The sequence below is a fragment of the Serinus canaria genome, chromosome 6 (assembly GCF_022539315.1).
Source record: "Serinus canaria isolate serCan28SL12 chromosome 6, serCan2020, whole genome shotgun sequence".
In the NCBI taxonomy this organism is placed as follows: domain Eukaryota; kingdom Metazoa; phylum Chordata; class Aves; order Passeriformes; family Fringillidae; genus Serinus; species Serinus canaria.
The window spans coordinates 30,891,785-30,909,382 of record NC_066320.1 but is presented as its reverse complement, the minus strand read 5'-3'; the positions used below and the strand labels follow the sequence as shown (position 1 = coordinate 30,909,382).

At 45.3% G+C, this 17,598-nt stretch overlaps 1 protein-coding gene across 1 annotated transcript; it reads right to left on the bottom strand.

Moving 5' to 3' along the window:
• Positions 1-4,287: 4,287 nt before the first annotated feature.
• On the bottom strand, positions 4,288-16,907 carry LOC103814106 (deleted in malignant brain tumors 1 protein). Its single transcript, XM_050975971.1, has 10 exons — positions 16,844-16,907; positions 12,574-12,591; positions 12,042-12,347; positions 10,365-10,518; positions 8,598-8,812; positions 7,191-7,341; positions 6,632-6,843; positions 6,191-6,363; positions 5,141-5,529; positions 4,288-4,573 (listed from the first exon to the last, which is right to left on the bottom strand). The coding sequence occupies exons 1-10, from the start codon at positions 16,905-16,907 to the stop codon at positions 4,288-4,290; spliced, it is 1,968 nt and encodes a 655-aa protein (XP_050831928.1).
• Between the last annotated feature and the right edge of the window lie 691 nt (positions 16,908-17,598).

Genomic DNA, 17,598 nt, shown 5'->3' with positions numbered 1-17,598 from the left:
AAAAAAAAAGCTGAATTAAACTACTTTGAAAATAATGAACTGTATTTACTTGGAATGCTAGCTGGTTAAAAAAAAAACTTGTTGCTGAATTTCTGTATGTGTAGTGTTTAAGGAGATTCAAAAGCTAATACAGTAAGAATTCCTTTTTGTGCTAAGATTGTGGTGCCTTGTCTCACAGTAATTGTGTTTCAAGTCTATTTATGTGCAGAGAAACACCTCTGGTCCTAGGGGGGGAAAAAAACCACATCAAATTTACATAATATTCTTTATCCTAAAGAAGCCAACTGCACTAAAGGTCATGATTCTCAAACATGTAAGTCCACATTTCTAGCCAAGAGTGGTTTTGATAATTTCCCCACTCAGCCCAGCTTGTGCAAAGTCTTCCCAGAAATTCCCTGGACAGCAGATGTCTACATGTGCTGCTCCATGCTTTGTCTCTTCTAGGAATTTTTTCTTTGAAAGCTTAAAAACCAGGAAAAACCCCAAAGAGCTATAATGAAAAAGGCAGGATTACTCTTTTTTTATTTGTTCAAATCAAGGCCCCAGAAATTTATACCTTTTGTATTAAAAATGTGTGTCTTGATTTGTCATTTAAAGTAGAATTAGATTTTTGGTTGTATTTATCACAAATCTTTAAACTTAGTAATACTTTTTGCATTCTTGCACTAACCAAAGATCTAAAAGCATCAAGCAGTTTATCTTAGGAATGTGCAGCTTTAATAATTAAAATCTACACCAAAGAAAAATTATCAATGAACAAAATAAATTTCTATCTGCAGTCCAGTACTCAGTGCAACACAGTCTAGTTTTCTGAGCTGCATGGTTTATTTTCTCTGAATCACACAGCTAGCAAGATAGAAAACAAAGTGTAGTATGTGCCATTTCCTTTCACATTTTCCTTTTTTCCCACCTAACTGGGCAGATAATTTCTGCCAGTGTGCTTTCTATGGTGTGAGGCAGCAGTATTTACTGAATGAGTGGGCAATGACAACTGTGAATACATCTCACCTTCCCCCCACTTTACAAGACATTCTGTAACAATTCATAGACAGGGAAGAGAGGTTAGTTAATTTTGCCACAGTTAATGAAACCAGTTTTACACCTATATTACTGCATTAAATATTGCATGATGGCAAATATGCATGACATTTAACTGTGGGCCAAGAGAAACCTTTAAAATAAAATATTTGAATTAGCAAATGTTTAAATAAGTTATGTGCATAACTTTTCTACTATGACTAGTCTCCCAAATTCTTTGTAAACCACGGGGGCAGTTGAGTGTTTGCCTTAACCTCTGCATGATCAGGCCTCCAACACACTTCTTGAAATCCATCCTGAAGATATTTGCTGAACTACTCTGCTTGAGTCAGGCTCTCAGTTTCTAAATTTCACAATGATGGTGCGTATTGAGGGCAAACATACCTCAGCCCCACACTGGAAAACTCCCCAAAACCAAGCCAGAAACCTGTGCCACACCCTCCTGCACAGTGCACAGCCTGGCACAACCAGGGGCATGGCCCAGCAGCAGGTTTTGCTCTTTACCATTCAAAGTCAGAGATGAGGTCTCCCTGGTGGGCTCCATGCTGTGTTTGCTGTTATATAAATAAATAACCAAGAATTTGTGCAAAGAGCAGAGCCCAGAATTTGGCTGCACCATAATTCATGGGCAGGCTCTGGCTGCCCAAGGGCTCACAGCCTGTTGGAATGAGCTGGCAAGACTTGCTTTCCTAAGCCAGGCACTTCAGCAAACATCTCTTGGTTAGAGAAGATGAATTTTGAATTGGTCTATTTATCTAAATACAATGGAAAGAACAAAAGGGGGAAAGGTGGTGGAGACATCTTCAAATGAGAGGATATAGAATATAATTTTATGGATTTCATTGGTATTCAGATATATTAAACTGACTTCAAGCTCAACAAATATGGTCCCAGAACAGATCAGATCCATAGAAATGTTCAAAGTACTTTGAAAAGATTCTGCACTGGGTTTGCAGGTTACAATTTCATACATCTCATCTCTTGCTATCCTATCCTCATCCCTGACCTATATGCTTTTCTTGAGGATTTCACTGTGCTGCAGCTCTGGCCTTGGTGTTCCCTGGTCCATATGAATACAGCACAATGGATCTACTCTGTCCTTCCTAAGGATGGGTGAGTCATCCCTTCAAAAAGAAAGAGACAACAGCCACTGACTTATTCCATTGTTCTCTTTGTAGCTGCCACCCTACAGTGTAGCAAGATTGGTCTTTTTGAACCAAGAACTTGAGCTAAGAATAATAATTATGTGGGCTTTTACTGAAGTGACCAGCAGCCTTGAAAGAGAAATAAATGCTAGTACAAGCCTTTTCAAATAAGATTTAGTGGAGCACTTCAGGGAAGAAAATATGAAAAAGAAAAAGGAAATATGAAAGTAGATGTAATTTATCAATTATCATCATTTGCATTTACTAAGAGCACTTTAATGACTACACCATTTGCCCTAAACTTAAGATTTTATATAGAGCTGGAGACTTATTATACATAGCCAAGGAATGGTGAGGAGAACTTCAGGCCTTAATGCAAATATGACAGTGCAAAAACTTCTTTGGGGACATTGATATATTTTCTATTCATTCACCAGTATTTAATAGAGGGGAAATTATAGGGTTGTGGGGTTTTGCTGCAATTTTGTAGGTTGTGGTTGTATGATAACAGAAGGTCATCAGAAACCATTAGCTACTCCACTGGCTTCAGTCCCAAATATCAAACCCTTGTGTGTCACTAAACTTCCATCCAGTTCAATCCTCAGTCCATGTTATCTCCCAGCCCTCTTCCCCTTCAGGAGTCTTCCACTGAAAATTTTCCTCTGGTTGTGGTGCAATTCCTTCATCACAGTGGCACACAACAAGTGAAAGGCAATGAAATCTGATCTGAGCTTTTTTCCCTTGGGAAGTTCTGAACACATTTCCACCTCCCACTCCTTATGTGGTCCAGACCCTTTCCCAGCTCCTTGCCCTTCTCTGGACACACTCCAGCATTTCAATGACATTTTGCAGTGAGGGGCCCCAAACAATCCAGGATTTGAGGTGCCACAGCAGTGCTGGCTCCCTTGTACATGCCACACGATGGCACTCAGGATTAGGTGTTACAGGCAGGGGTTGTTGTGCTGTGCTGATCTCACAGCAGATCTGGCTGTATTTTTCACTGGCAGAACCAAGATACCTATCTTGAGCAGAGGGATTTTATGGTTCATGTGCTGTGATTAAATAAGAGAGCCTAATATTGCAGGGTGGCAACCAATCTGAGGGTTAAACTTTCCCTGGTCTTTTGGCTTCCTTCAATGCTGAGTTAGGTCAAGCCCACCTCTTTTCATGAAGTGAGCCTCCACCAAGGAAAGCCAGGTTTTAATCTTGAATCATCAATGAAATTACTCAGTGCAAGGAAATTGCTCAATCCACTGAACTACTCAGACAACGCGACCAGGTGTTCAGCAAGGTTTACATAATCTGGTATGGAATCACTTTCTTCATTTTCTGCTTCAAGAGAAACCCATCCAGAGTGAGAGCAGGGACTGAGGGGAGCCCTCATCATGGTCTGCAGCTTCCTCCTGAGGGGAAGTGAGGGACAGCACCAACTCTGTGGTGCTGTCCCGGTGACAGGGCTCAAGGGCATGGCCTGAAGTGTTGTCAGGGGGGTTTAGGTTGGATTTAGGCAAAGGTTCCTCCCCAGAGGTGCTGGCACTGCCCAGGCTCCCCAGGGAATGGGCACAGCCCAGAGGCTGCCAGAGCTCCAGGAGTTTGGACAGCACTGCCAGGGTGGGGTTGTTGGGGTGTCTGTGCAGGGACAGGAGCTGGACCTAATGATCCCTATGGATCCCTTCCATATTCTGTGATTCTATGAACTGCCAGAGGCTGAAAGCAAAAATTGAAAAGAGGTTGAAAGCACAGGAAACATCAGATGGAACAGCAGCTGAATTCGTGTTTTCCTGAGTGACAAAAGATTTCAGCTCTGGGAGAGATGAAAAGACCTGGACATGCTTTATCCCTCATCATGTTGTGTCCCAAACCTTGAAAAATGCTGGAAAATATTATTCTAGATTAACAGAAAGGTCACAAATTTCCCTCCCCGTAGAACTGCTGAGGCAGCGTTTTTGTTATATGGGGATGACTGATGTGAAGTGGGATTAACAGGCACGAGTCAGTGAGCACATTGCTAATATTTATTCTAGAGCTTCTGGCAACCTAGCAGCATGGTTCCTTCCAGAATTCAACTGGCATTTAAAGATGCTATCTGTCAAAGGAGACAGCTTTACTCAGACCCAGGTCCATCCATCATCTCAGAATCAGGCTCCCAAAGCTGTATTGGGCCAGCAACAACAATCACACTTTCTAGGTCAGAGCTTGCCTCTCTCTTGGACCTTTGGAGGCAGCCTTGGTGGCATCTGGAGGAATAGTCGTAGGCCCTGCACACCACCAGCTCACACTGCAGGTAAACCTCTGGATTGCTCTGAATGAACTGGAAGGCATTGAATTTGAACCGGAGGGTGTGTCTGAAGGGTGAGTAATACGTAGCATAGGTGGGATCTTTGGCACACCTAAAAAGAAACAGAAGAACCCCTCTCATGAATACACACTGCAGTCAGTCATTTACAGGCAATAAAACACACCACATGAGAAGTGATTTTTAAGCACAATGAAAACAGTCCAGAAAGCTGCAAGTCAGAAAACCAAAATGCCTTTTTTTGGCAGAATTGAACCACATTGCCTTTCCTCAGCCTGTCGTGTGTCTGATACCTGGTGTTTGTATGATTCTGTGAAGGTAAATTAACCTTACCTGAGGTATTTCACTATTACCTTAATAATTAAAATAAAATAAAATAAAATAAAATAAAATAATGTTGATAATAATAATTAATCATGAACTGGCCATAGCCATTTAGTCTACTTGTTATTTTAAGCTGTGGTGTGTATGTTATATTTTGGGTCAATCCATCTCCCTTTTCCCAGTAAACCCTGAATGCTCTTGTCCATTAATTAATTGGAAGTTGTCATTGTCTTGTGCCATATTCCCACTATTCCATTAAATTAAAAAATAAAAATTAATAAGAGATACAGGAGTTTGAAGGCAGTTTTATCTGTAATTGTAATTCATAAGAACTCACCCATTCTTGATTATAGGATAGGATTTTGTTGTAAAATTGTGGCGAGTGGGAGATGCCACACAAGTGTCCAGAAATAACTCCAGCGATGGGTCAGAGCTGTGCAGGGAAGCTTCCAGGAACAAATTCTGGTTGATGCCAACACGGTAGGGTGATTCATACACTGGCCTTGAGAAGCTTGAGGAGTCATAAAATGTGAGGTTTACATCGTATCTCTCATACTGAGTTTCGTTGACTTCAAAGTTGTCGTCCGCGACGTACATCGTTTTTGCCCACGTGTTCTGGAGCATCTTGCAGTTGACGTGCAAGAGAAGATTTCTATTTCTTGTGATTAATGTACCAGAAGAGGACCCTCTAATAGTGTTGGAATAGCTGATTGTGTCGTTGTTTCCCTGTTTGGCACATAAAATATAAAATTAATTCATATATTCAGGTACCCTGCTATACATTCTGAACTTTGCTGTGTCCTTACAGCAATGTGCACTGTAAAAATGTTATTTCCCAGAAAGTCTGGCATGGAAAATATGAATCTAGTAATTTCTGTTCTCAAGATAAGAATCTGTAATCTTCATGTGATATTCAGTGCCCACAATTTTGGCCTAGGAAACTACTCACAATAAATGCAGACATAACAGAATTAAGTACAACCTGTACATTAAGTATGTGAAGGTTCAGGTCCAGCACATTATTTAAGCTGAAATCTGGCTGCAACATCATTAGTCATGTTTAGTGAAAGCTTTGAAACCTTTGTAGCTATCACACTCAGCCTGGGACCTTGAAAATGCCAAGTATTTGTGTCCTTCCACAGCTTATTCCTTTGGAGATGGATAACAGGCTGTAAGGGAATGCTCTGCTAGCAGAGGCAGGAAATGCAAGTGCAAATAAACCTTATCCTTCAGCAGAGAGGGAGATAACCCATAATCACCAGGATATTTCCAGTCCCTGAAGGTCCCAGGTAGCTTTCAATTTGTGCTGGTTTTCAAAGCAAATTCTCCTGTTCTAATTTTTATATCCTCCTGTTTTTGCCCACTTTGTTGAAACGTTCAGTCCTACCTCTCTGACAGTGCCACAGCGAGTGTATGGAATGTTGAATGACACAGAATTTGATGTGATGTTGGGCGTGCAAACGGGGTCATTCAGGGTGAGGTTCCAAGCAGAGTAGCCGTGGGACTGAAGGAAGTATCTGCTCACAACCACGTGCATGTAGTCTGGCAAACACAGCAGTGCTAGGGGATGGCAAAGAAAATACGTTACAAGTTCAGTGAAGTGACCAAAAAAGGTTGTAAGTGGTGGATTAAATAAACACTATCTTTTGCACAAGCAGCTGATATGGCAGAAGGAGTTCAGAATCCAAACCATGGACTTGAATCTCCTTGAAAACGCTACAGATCTAACTTAAATTTTAAAAATCTAATTTAAAACACTAACAAGATTAACAACCAGCCAACTGGAAAATAATTGAAAAGCATGTTTCTGCTTTAAAGATGAACTTACTGGTGCTGTCATCAGCTGGAGTGGAGTGATAGCTGGCCTGAAACCCTCTGTAGGTGTGTCGGGAGTCGCTGTGGAAGCGGACGCTCAGCAGGTTGGAGGACGATGTGTACGTGGGGTAATAACCAGAACAAATCTTCCCAAGGACAGGAGAGGTGTGCAGGGGCCCGTCGAAGATTTCCACATAGTCAGAGAGGCATCTGCCACCTTCCATCCTGGGAAGCAATGTAGCTGTTTAGTTTTATGCTTCGTTTTTATGTTCTTTGGTTTTTGTTTGCTTGTTGGTTTGGGTTTTTAGTCAGATCAGCTCTTTATAGCAGGAGAATACACTTGATTGATATGACTGTCAAATCTTTGGAACAGAATCTACAGCCTCCAATTTCTGTCTCAGTAGATACCAGCCATGTTTTTGACTAAATAAGCAAAAAATGAACACATTTTCCCTCTCCAGATGTAGTAAAAGCTTTGATAAAGATCCTTGAAATCAAGTAGGTTTTTGCTTAGTAAGTCCAAGCTGTCAGTCCCACATGTTCATCTTCCCAAGTAATAAATTCTTACTTACTGAATATCTGTAAATGTAAGTGTGACACGGAAGTTGCTTTCTACTTGTATTTCCCACACACAGTTGGCGTTGTTTGGATAATTTCTGGGGTAAAAGGGGCTCTGTAAGGTACCAGATGAAGAGGAGAGAAAGCCACCACAAGAATAATCTTCTGCAGAGAAAAAAACAAGAAGAAAAAGATATGTATGCACCTTTAGGGTTGCGTTTGGTGTACGTCTGTGTGAAGTTTATGTCTAAACATAGAGACAGTGACTGCAGTAGCCTCTCCATTAGGTTCAAATACACCTGAATGCAGGTTAGGAGATGCTAACCACACTGAATAGATTTTATAATGCTGATCTGCAGTGCCTGCACTAGCAGCACACAAATATTTTCCACAGCACTGGACAGTTGTGAGGCTGGAATTGTGGAGAACAGCTGTTCCTTGAAATAGGAACCCCCTATTACAATTGCTAATGACCAAAGGGAGGAGGAAAAAAATAAAATAATTTTTTTTCAAAAGAAAAAAGGTGATAAATAGCCAATTCATAAACTTACCCAAATCCTCCAAACCTACCTGGGGTTGGTGACAGAGTAGAAGTATCAGGAGCTGTAGGGAGAGAGCAGCAGGTGATAAAAAAATACAAAATACACTCAGCATTTTGCCTAAGAGAAACAGCCCTCTGGGGGTCACCCCTCCCAGAAGAGCTCCTGAAGGGACACTGCAACACCAGACCCACAACCACTACCTGGACACATGGCAGGTCCCTGTGTGCTCCAAGCCCTCCCCCTCCACCCACCAGCCCAGGGTGCAGCTGGTGTTCTGCACGTGCAACAGCTCCCATCAGCAGGGCCTTGATCTCCTTTGTTAAGGGTCAGCGGGGTGGGACAGAGTGGACCCTCAGCATGTGTTTGCTGGTGACACCAAACTGGGAGGAGGGGATGGTCAAGCAGACTGCTGTCATTCAGAGGGAGCCTGGCACTGCTGACTGCTGTCATTCAGAGGGAGCCACAGCAGCAGCCAGCCTCAGCTGCCAAAAGGAGTTCTCTGCACTGTGGCTGAGCACATCAGCTCCCTTGATTTTGGAAAAACAATAAGCAGCCTTTGGCCTCTGCAGCAATGAGTGTGCCGAGGCCGATCCTGATCAACACCTCTGCCTACAGCACAGAGCAGGAAAATTGATGATAACTCAGTGGCAGCACTGGGAAAGGTGGAGAGAATCCCATTCCTGCCCACCAGGCAAAGAAACAGTGTCTGGCAGCAGCTTCATGGCCATCCTCTCCTGAAAAACGCCCTTGAGCCAGGATGCCTCGAAGTGGGACCAGAGTGTCTGGACACCCACAAGGTGTTGAGACCAGCCAGAAGCTCTTTGTGATTGAGCTTGAGCTCCTACCCTGGTGAGGAGTAAAGGACAGCTCTAGTCTTACCCAGGGTGGAGCTGAAGGCAAGAAATGAGGAGTAGTAGGCGTGGAAGCCCCTCCTGGTGACGCTGCCGTCGCTGCGGAACAGGACGGTGAGCTGGCTCCCGGAGGAGTTGAAGACGCGGTGGTCGTTCCTGCAAACACGGCCCAGGAGCCAGCTCTGGAGGGAGCCTCCATCAAACACCTCGATGGCATCGAAGGAGCAGCTGTTGCCCTCCAGCCTGCAGGGAGGAGATGTGGCTCAGCTCTCCTTACAGAGAGCAGCATGTAGGAAAGGCATCTTGTGCTGCTCTTGTGAGCCAGCAAAGGCTTGCTGAAGATAAGGAAAGCCCTGTATCTCTCTCAAAGGAAGACACCAAGGTTGTCACCTGTCAGAACCCAGGAAATTCCTCTGGCTGCCCTGGAGGACTCCAGCCCCTGCCCAGGGGGCTCAGAGACCTTGGCACAGAGCCCAGGACCCCTGTGCCTTTGATTTAGCCCTTGGAAAAAACAATCACCAACCTTCTATGAAAAATTACGAGACACAAAAGTTTAAGTAGAATGACAGTGAATTTATCACAGGGTGAAAAATAGATTTTTGGGGTTTTTAGAATGGGGGTTCAGGGGACAAGATGGAGGAATCTGGGCATGTCCAGCCTTTCTCCTTCTTCTTCTTGGCCTCCAACTTCTGCTGTGATGTTGGCACTTTTAGATTGGTTTAGAGTAGAAGCTCACTGTCTAACATAGGTGATAGGTATTGGGAAGTGATTGTAAATAATGTACACATAGTTTGTAGTATGAAAAGATAACACTGCCCCAGGGGCAGGCAGAGTGCCTTGGACTGTCTTGCTCAGCAGACCTCAGCAGGCCAGAGAAAGAATTTTATAGATAAATACAATAAACAACCTTGAGACCAAGAAATGAAGAGCTCTGACTCCTTCTTTGACCCTTGGGCTGGGAAAAGAGACTTTCTAACACATCTGGGGGTCACTGTGACCAGCTAGAGATCCCAAGAGTCACCATGACAACGTGATGAAGGAGAGAAAGTTAAAAGATACAGACTGTAGCTGGCTCACAGAATGACGTGGCTCCTTGTTCACCTATTGAGAACTTTGTTTCTTTCTTATGACCAATGGGCAGTGAATGTGTCTGTTAAGTGAATGTAAATATCTTGAAAAACTACAAAAGCACCATATTGCTATAATAAATCTCTCTTATGCACTCTTCTGATGGAGTCTTGGTGCTTTGCGCACTCTGTAGTGACATCAGCAGGCACAAAATTCCCAAGGATTTTTCCTGGGGAAGGCAGTGAGAACCTCAGAGAGGAAGAGAAAACAATTCTTATCTCTATTCACTGCTCCAATTTTTGCACATGTGGAATGTGTTATGGAGATTGTTTCCCAAAAGTGACTTGGTTATTGGACATGGGTGAAAATTGTTTTGAGTGATTAGCCAAATCACTCAAAACACTCAAACCACTCAAAGCTGTGTCCTGGCTGTCTCAGACAGTCATGGGTTTTTCTTTAGTACAGTATCCTTTAGTATAGTTTTAATATAGTATTAGTGTAATATAGTATAGTTTTAATAAAGCAATTTGTTCAGCGTTCTGAATCACAGAATCAGAGCATTTTTCCCTGGCTGGGGGATTGCCTGTTTCTACTATAAGAGGAGGATCCGTCTGAGCACAGCTGCAGGGCCCAGCAGCCCCATTCCCACCTCACCCCAGTGCTGGGGCAGAGGCTGCCAAGGTCCCACAGCGGGGACAATGCCACCCCAGAGCCTGGCTGGACTCACTCCACATCCGTAAACTGGAGCTGGATCCTGCGGGCCGGGTCCCGCAGCCGGATGTGCCACACGCAGTAGGAGTTGTCGGGGTAGGAGTTGGGGTATCCCGGGCTCTGGAGGGTGCCAGACAATCCCTGAAGTAAGCCACCACAGGAGAAGCTCCCTGAGGAAAAGAGCAGAGCCCGGGCAAGGGCAGAGAGATCTTATCCCACTGCCAGAATCCATCAGAGAAGGGCATGGCCCCGCCAAGGAGGCTCTGCCCCAGCCCCACAGAGACCCTCCCTGCCAGGCACCCCAAAACACCACCCCTGCATGCCCCCAGCCCAGCTCATACAGTAACCCAGGCCCATGGGGTTGGCTGTCCAGTGGGACACCTGGGGAAGGAGATCATCACACCCCTCAACTCCTCTGGACCTAAATGTGGTCAGTGACAGAGGGGAGGTTGAGCTGGAGGCACCCAGGGCTGCAGGGAGAGATCAGCAGGGTTCACTCCCAGCTTTTTTCCAAGAGATACAGCCTGCTGGGAGCCAACCCTCTCCAGAAGCCAGGCTCTTTCAGGGGTGCCCCTCAAGAGACCATGAACACAAACTGAAACACGGGGGATTTCCTCTGAACATCAGGAGACACTTTTTCTCTGCAAGGATGACTGAGCACAGACACAGGTTGCCCACAGAGGTGGCAAATAGCCAAGACCCCCCTGGATTTGGTCTTGAGAAGCCAGCTCTGGCTGGTCCTGCTTTTAGCCAGGGGGTAGGACCAGATGTACTCCAGAGATCCCTTCCTACCTCATCATCCTGTGGTTCTGTGATGCATAATGGAGGGCAGAAGCTAGACCAACCCCACAGTTCCTCTGGACATACCTGTTGTAGTCCATGGCCAGGCAAACCTCAATCTGGAGACAGCTGGTGCTGCAGGGAGAGAGCAGCAGGTGAGCCAGCGGTGCTTTGCCTGAGGGGATCATCCTGCTGGGAGTCCCCCCCTCTCCAATGGAGCCCTGTTGAACCCCAGTGAAAGCCAAAGCCCACAGTCAGCCCTGCAGCGTGGCAGGACTGAGATGGCTGCAGTGCCAACTGCACCAGCACTTGCCCAAGGGCATCCCCACTGCAGCACCATGAAGACCAGTGCCAAACCCCTCCCACAGAAGTGGCTGCTCAGTCCCAAATGATCCCAAGCAATCCCACATCTTCCTGAATGACAGGGACATTAGCCAGGGTCTGTAAGTGCAGCCTACACAGAGCATCCCAGAGAAAGAAAACCCCATGGAAAACCCATATATGAACAGAGATCTGTGGTTACCTGTTGCTGGAGTCACTGTTATTCCAGAGTCTGGAAGGAGAAAACCAGAGGATGTGAGGCACTAGAACTGTTTGGCTCCCCTTGGACCATGTATTTAATTTCATGGAAAGTTATGGAGGGACCCACAGGGAGGATGGTCTGACTAAAAACCATCCCTCTCTCCACACCCTGCTCTGTGCAGGAGTGATGCCCAAACCCCAGATTTCCCAGCTACAGTCTGCAAACACGAGATTGATGCTCCCTCTGAAACACCCCCCTCTGCATCAGGCACATGGACCCACAACCTGCTGCTGCCCTGCTGAGCACGGAGCAAGGGTTGAGCAGCCTTCATCCCACCTCAATCCAGACAGATTCTCTTCAGGAAAATGGCACCAAAACACAGACACCCACCTGAGCACAGGACAGAAGCAGGCCCATGGTGACAGTCAGTGTACTGGTATTCGTAGGGGCAGTGCCACAGGAGGTTCTCATTGCCCATGCAGTTCACCTCAGTAAAGGTGTAGGAGGAGTACGAGTTGCTCGGAGGGAAGGGGTACATGATTGTCAGAGGGAAGCCACAGCCCAGCTGCCTGCACACCACCTGGGCATCCTGCATGTCCCACAGGTAGCCACACACCTTCTCCCAGCTTCCAAAGAAGTAGATCTCCACATTGCCTGCGCAGCTGTTGGGGCCATCGCCCAGCCTCAGAGAGATCTCTTGGAGAGACACAAACCCCTTGGTCAGGCCAGTGGTGCTCTGGCTCCAGGGAATGACATCTCACAGCCTCTCTGGGCATGGCTGCATCCATCTGCAGCACAGCCCAGGGCTGGAAGCCCCTTCTCAGCACCCACACTGTGGGATGGAGAGGTTGGGGCAGCTGGGGCAGGCACGTGGCATCCCTGTGCCCAGGGCTGTGACAAGAACCATGGCAGACAGACTCACCATCAGCTATGATTGGAACTGTGGAGGAGAACAAGCAGAGAAAAAAAACACACAGAGAGCAAGAGAATTAGGACAAATTCTTTGGGAGTTGTGAGGGCTTTCTACCCTTCCTCTAGTGAGTCAAGACCCCACTGAAGGGCACAAGTGACAGAAGATCTTTTTCATTCTAGCAAGGAGGCTGCTTACTGGAGGGCAAAGCCACCCCCAAATTCCCTCCATCCCAGACAATTTACTCTTCATTTACATCCCCATCCCCACCCTAAAGAAAATCTGAGCTTTTTAATCATAATCATTTCTTCCCAACCATAAACACTGTGACAAAAACATAAATCTATCACTATTATATAAAGAAACAATCTGATAAATTCTACTTACAACTTTTGGGCTCAATAGTTGTTCTGGGTCTTGTTGCTAGAGAAGAAAAAATAAGATAGCATATGTGAAGGTCAACAAGGCAAATTTAACATGAAACTTCCTCAAAGCCTGTTTCAGTCTCAAGCAATTTGCAGCCAACAAACTGGAGATCCAGGAGATTTCTGCCTATTTAATCAATCTCAGCAGTGTTTTCTTCCATGAACCATCAACACTCTTTGTGAGCCCACCAGAGCCTGCAAGTGGCCCAGAGAGTGCCTTGAGCGGGACCAGTGTTCTCAGGTCCCCCAGCCCCAGAGCTGCAGACAGGGACAGGGAGCAGAATGAATCCCCCATAATCCAGGGGGAAGCCTGCACACCACTCGGATATTCACAGATCTGTGGGGATCCACTCAAGGGAGCTGGGGGGGCTCAGTCTGGAGGAGAAAAGGCTCCGGGGGACCTTATTGCTCCCTACAGCTACACTGAAAGGAGGTGGCAGCCAGGTGGGGTCAGTCCCTTCTCCCCAAAATAGGACATAGCCTCAAGTCAGGCTGGAGATAAGGGGAAATCTCTTCCTGGAAACAACAGGCTGCCCAGGGCACTGGTGGAGTCACCATCCCTTGAGGGGATTTAAAGGATATGTAAATTTACATGTAAATGTGGCACATGTGGACATGTAAATGTGTGGGGCTGCTGGGTTAATGGTTGGACTGATGATCTGAAAGGTCTTGCTCAGCTGGAGCAATTCTTTGATTCTGTCTGCTGGTTTCACCTGACCTGATCAGGAGCTGATGGCTCTGCTATGATATGAGAACAGGCTGTGAAAAACTGCTTCTTTCTAAGAAACAAGCAACGAAAACCTCAACACAGATGAAGATGACATAAAATATCTGGGTGGGTGGTCAGAACAAGGCCAGTGGCAAGGGAGGCAGCACATCTCATTATTTTCATCGGGCACAGCTACAGGTAAAAAGGGGGTCTCCCAAAGCTCCCTGTCCCAGGTTCTGTTGACATTCCCACCACATCCAAGCTCCCTCTCATTCCCTTCCACCTCAAACACCACTGATTCCATCAGCACCACGCAGCTGGTTTCACTAACTGGGTTAAAGAAGGTTTTGCCTGCCAGGGCTGATGGAAAGCCTCCAGGTGGCACTAAGAGATCAGAGGTGTCCCGCAGGACTGGGCTCTGGCACGCCCAGAGAGGTGACTGATCTCTTTCCCGGAGTTTTTGGATCGGGTGACAGCACCAAACCAAAGATCAGAATCAATAATGGGATTTCACGTGAGTCCTGTTCTGTCCCTATGTAGGTCGCTGAAAAGCAGTCTACAAGCTACAATTCAGCCAAATTTTGCACTACAAACCTGTATTCAGCCAAATTTTGTACTACAAACCCGTACTCAGCCAAATTTTGCACTACAAACCTGTACTCAGCCAAATTTTGTCTGTTTAAACCGTGGATGACTTTGCTCTGGGATTTCAGAGATACTCAAAACCTGCTGAATTTATACAACTTCCACTTCTAACCTGGCTTTGTTACCCTAAGCTTTTAATCCAAGCAGTGATTTAATGAAGCTCTTCATTGCAGTGATGACTCTCATCCTTTCTGTGAGAGGAGCAGCCAATATTTAATTATATGCTGTGTTTTCAGTGCAGGTATGTGCTGCCATGTGGATTCTGCATGGGTGCATTCAGCATCTGGGACCCCAGTCTGAAGGACACTGACTACCCTGCTGTGTTGGCTACCACTGGACTAGAAAAGTTTTCATCAGCCTGGAGAGAGAATATTGAATATTTAGCAAGGCCAACTCTATAATCAATAAACATTTTTATATAACTTTAAAGTTATCTGTTGTTAGAGGCTAACACAAGAAACAAAAACAAGAAAAAACCATGTTGGAGGAACATACATGAATTAAGTAATGAGGACAAGAAGTTTGCATGCACAGGATCCCCTGGTGGCACTGGAAAAGGGATGTCAGTGGATTTGCAAGGCAGTGGGTTAACTCCAGCTACTGTGGGGATAAAAATCCTGCTCTGTGGACAACCTGAGAGGTGGGAATGTGCCCTCACTAATATCAGGTTTGATAAGACCTCTGACAGTGGTTTCAAATTCACAGCATGTTTGTTTGAAGTGATTTCTGGATGCTGACTGGGGCAAGTATCATTATTCAGATATTAGGACACTTTCCACCACGCTGCTCCTCACCCATGCAGGGCTTTAAATCTAAATTAGCTGGATGGTAATGAAAGGGTTAAACAGCAACTCTGTATTTTCCAGCTGAGCATCAACATCCCAGCTTGGTTTTCAGTAGCACTAATTGCACCTCAAATATTTATGGAGGGAGAAAATAATGGGGGCATTAAAAACCTGGGCCTGGAAACTGCCCTGAATGTTTTTTTCTTTCTGCTGTGTGGGAGGGGGAGCAAGGAAAGGGAAAGCAGGTTTCTGCTTTTAGTTCATTAGTTCAAGTCAAGTTCATGCCAGAACTTTACACCTAAAAGAGGAAGGGAGTCAAGATCCCACTGAAGGGCACAAGTGACAGAAGATCTTTTTCATTCTAGCAAGGAGGCTGGATGCTGGAGGGCAAACCCATCCCCAAACTCCCTTCAACCCAGATAATTTACTTTTCATTTACATCCCCATCCCCACCCTAAAGAAAAACTGAGCTTTTAAATCATAATCATTTCTTCCCAACCATAAACACTGTGACAAAACCATAAATCTATCACTATTATATAAAGAAACAATTTGATAAATTCTACTTACAAGTCATGGACTCAGTAGTTGTTGCGGAACCTCTTGTTGCTAGAGAAGAAAAAATAAGATAGCATATGTGAAGGTCAACAAGGCAAATTTAACATGAAACTTCCTCAAAGCCTGTTTCAGTCTCAAGCAATTTGCAGCCAACAAACTGGAGATCCAGGAGATTTCTGCCTATTTTAGTCAATCTCAGCAGTGTTTTCTTCCATGAACCACCAACACTCTTTGTGAGCCCACCAGAACCTGCAAGTGGCCCAGAGAGTGCCTTGAGTGGGACCAGTGTTCTCAGGTCCCCCAGCCCCAGAGCTGCAGACAGGGACAGGGAGCAGAATGAATCCCCCACAATCCAGGGGGAAGCCTGCACACCACTTGGATATTCACAGATCTGTGGGGCTGGATGGCTTTTTACACCTGAAAGAGGAAGGTGTGGAATGACAGCAGCTGTGGCAACACTTCTTGATGTTTTTCCATCCCTGCATGGAGGACACAGCAGCAGCTGCTGAAAAAGAAAGGTTTTGTCTCTGCCAGCACCAGGGTGGCACCCAGCTCAGTCAGGGAGGTCTCACCTGGAAAGGGAGAAAGTGGTTTGGGAATACAAAAAGCCTATTTTACCCTGTTTGAAATATCTCCCCTCCCATCAGACCCACCAATATTTGGATTGGTCCCCAAAGGGGTGGAAGTGGCTGGGCAGATCATTGACTCTGCAACAAAATTTAATTACATTCCTAACAGGAATTAGCCTCTGGGAAATTAGACTAACAAAATTTACAGTAATTTCCATTATAATCTAATCAAATACAAACCCCACAGTTTGTACACCTCACCCTCTTTAAATAAACATATTTTTAGTCCAAAAATACTTATTAGTCTTTAAATCCATTATCCCAATAGAAAGGATAGGAAAATGTTATAATTGGCTTAGCAGTATATTAATTTAAATTTCCTTTACTAGGCTCTTTATGAAAAATGAAGGGAAAAAATCAGATTCATTAAGCAGTTTTGATAACATTGATTTGCTCAGCTCATAGGTTTGACCTGCTCATGGTTTTCAAAAGAGCTGAGCCATGCTGGCAAATCCTCTTTTACCATTACATCCCAACGTTAGCCCAAGGTGAAATAAAGCTGCAAAGGTGGTTGGAAGGGAGGCTCTTTACCTGCATCCACCTGAATGTGAAGAATTACCAGCACCACCCAGGCCAAGATCCTGGTGGCAGCCATCTCCTTGGAGCTCCTGGAGCAGGAGGACACCAGAATTTATAGGCAGAGTGCCCGGAGGGTGCAGCTCAGCAGCCCAATCTCTCCTTTCTGTAGCTCAATACCACACTCCCCTCTGCTCTCACTTCCCCAACTTCCATTGCCACATGTTTGATTTGTAAACCAATATTTACAGCTTCCTGGTTCTACAGCAGGAGAACACCTGGCATCTGCTCCAGGGAAAGCTGAGATCAAAAGTGGCTGCAGAAGCTGCTGTTTTCCCATCCCATCCCTCCTTGGCTCTGGAGTTTTCTCACTTCTGTAACGTGTCCCTTTTCTTGAGCTGTGTCTGAGCCAAAGCTGCTTTTCAGGAGCTGCAAAATGTGCTTTTCTTTTTGTGACTGAACACGTGGAAGGGTGGGACTACAGTGGGAACCAACCCTTTGCCCCCTGTCCCAGTAGATATCACAAAAACATGCAGTAAAAGTGAGTACATTCCTCTTTTCCTGTTCTCCCCCTGTTCATCCCTCAGTGTGCTCTATCCTCACCAGGGCAGCAGGAGTCAGGATGTTTAAGATCTACAAGCTCATCAAAAGTAATTTTTTTTTTTACACAAACCCAAGCCAAAGTTCAGTGGTTTTACACTGATCATTGTTAAACTGCTCAAAACCTTCCCAGAGAACAAGGGCTCTAAGTCTGGGGATAGGGGGAAAAT

Coding starts and splice junctions, on each gene's coding strand:
- LOC103814106 (XM_050975971.1), bottom strand. CDS start 16,907: ATGGCTGCCACCAGGATCTTGGCCTGGGTGGTGCTGGTAATTCTTCAC. Junction 7,342..8,597: donor TGCCTTCAGCTCCACCCTGG/GTAAGACTAGAG, acceptor TTTTCTCTGCAG/AAGATTATTCTTGTGGTGGC. Junction 6,844..7,190: donor CTTACATTTACAGATATTCA/GTAAGTAAGAAT, acceptor ATTGCTTCCCAG/GATGGAAGGTGGCAGATGCC.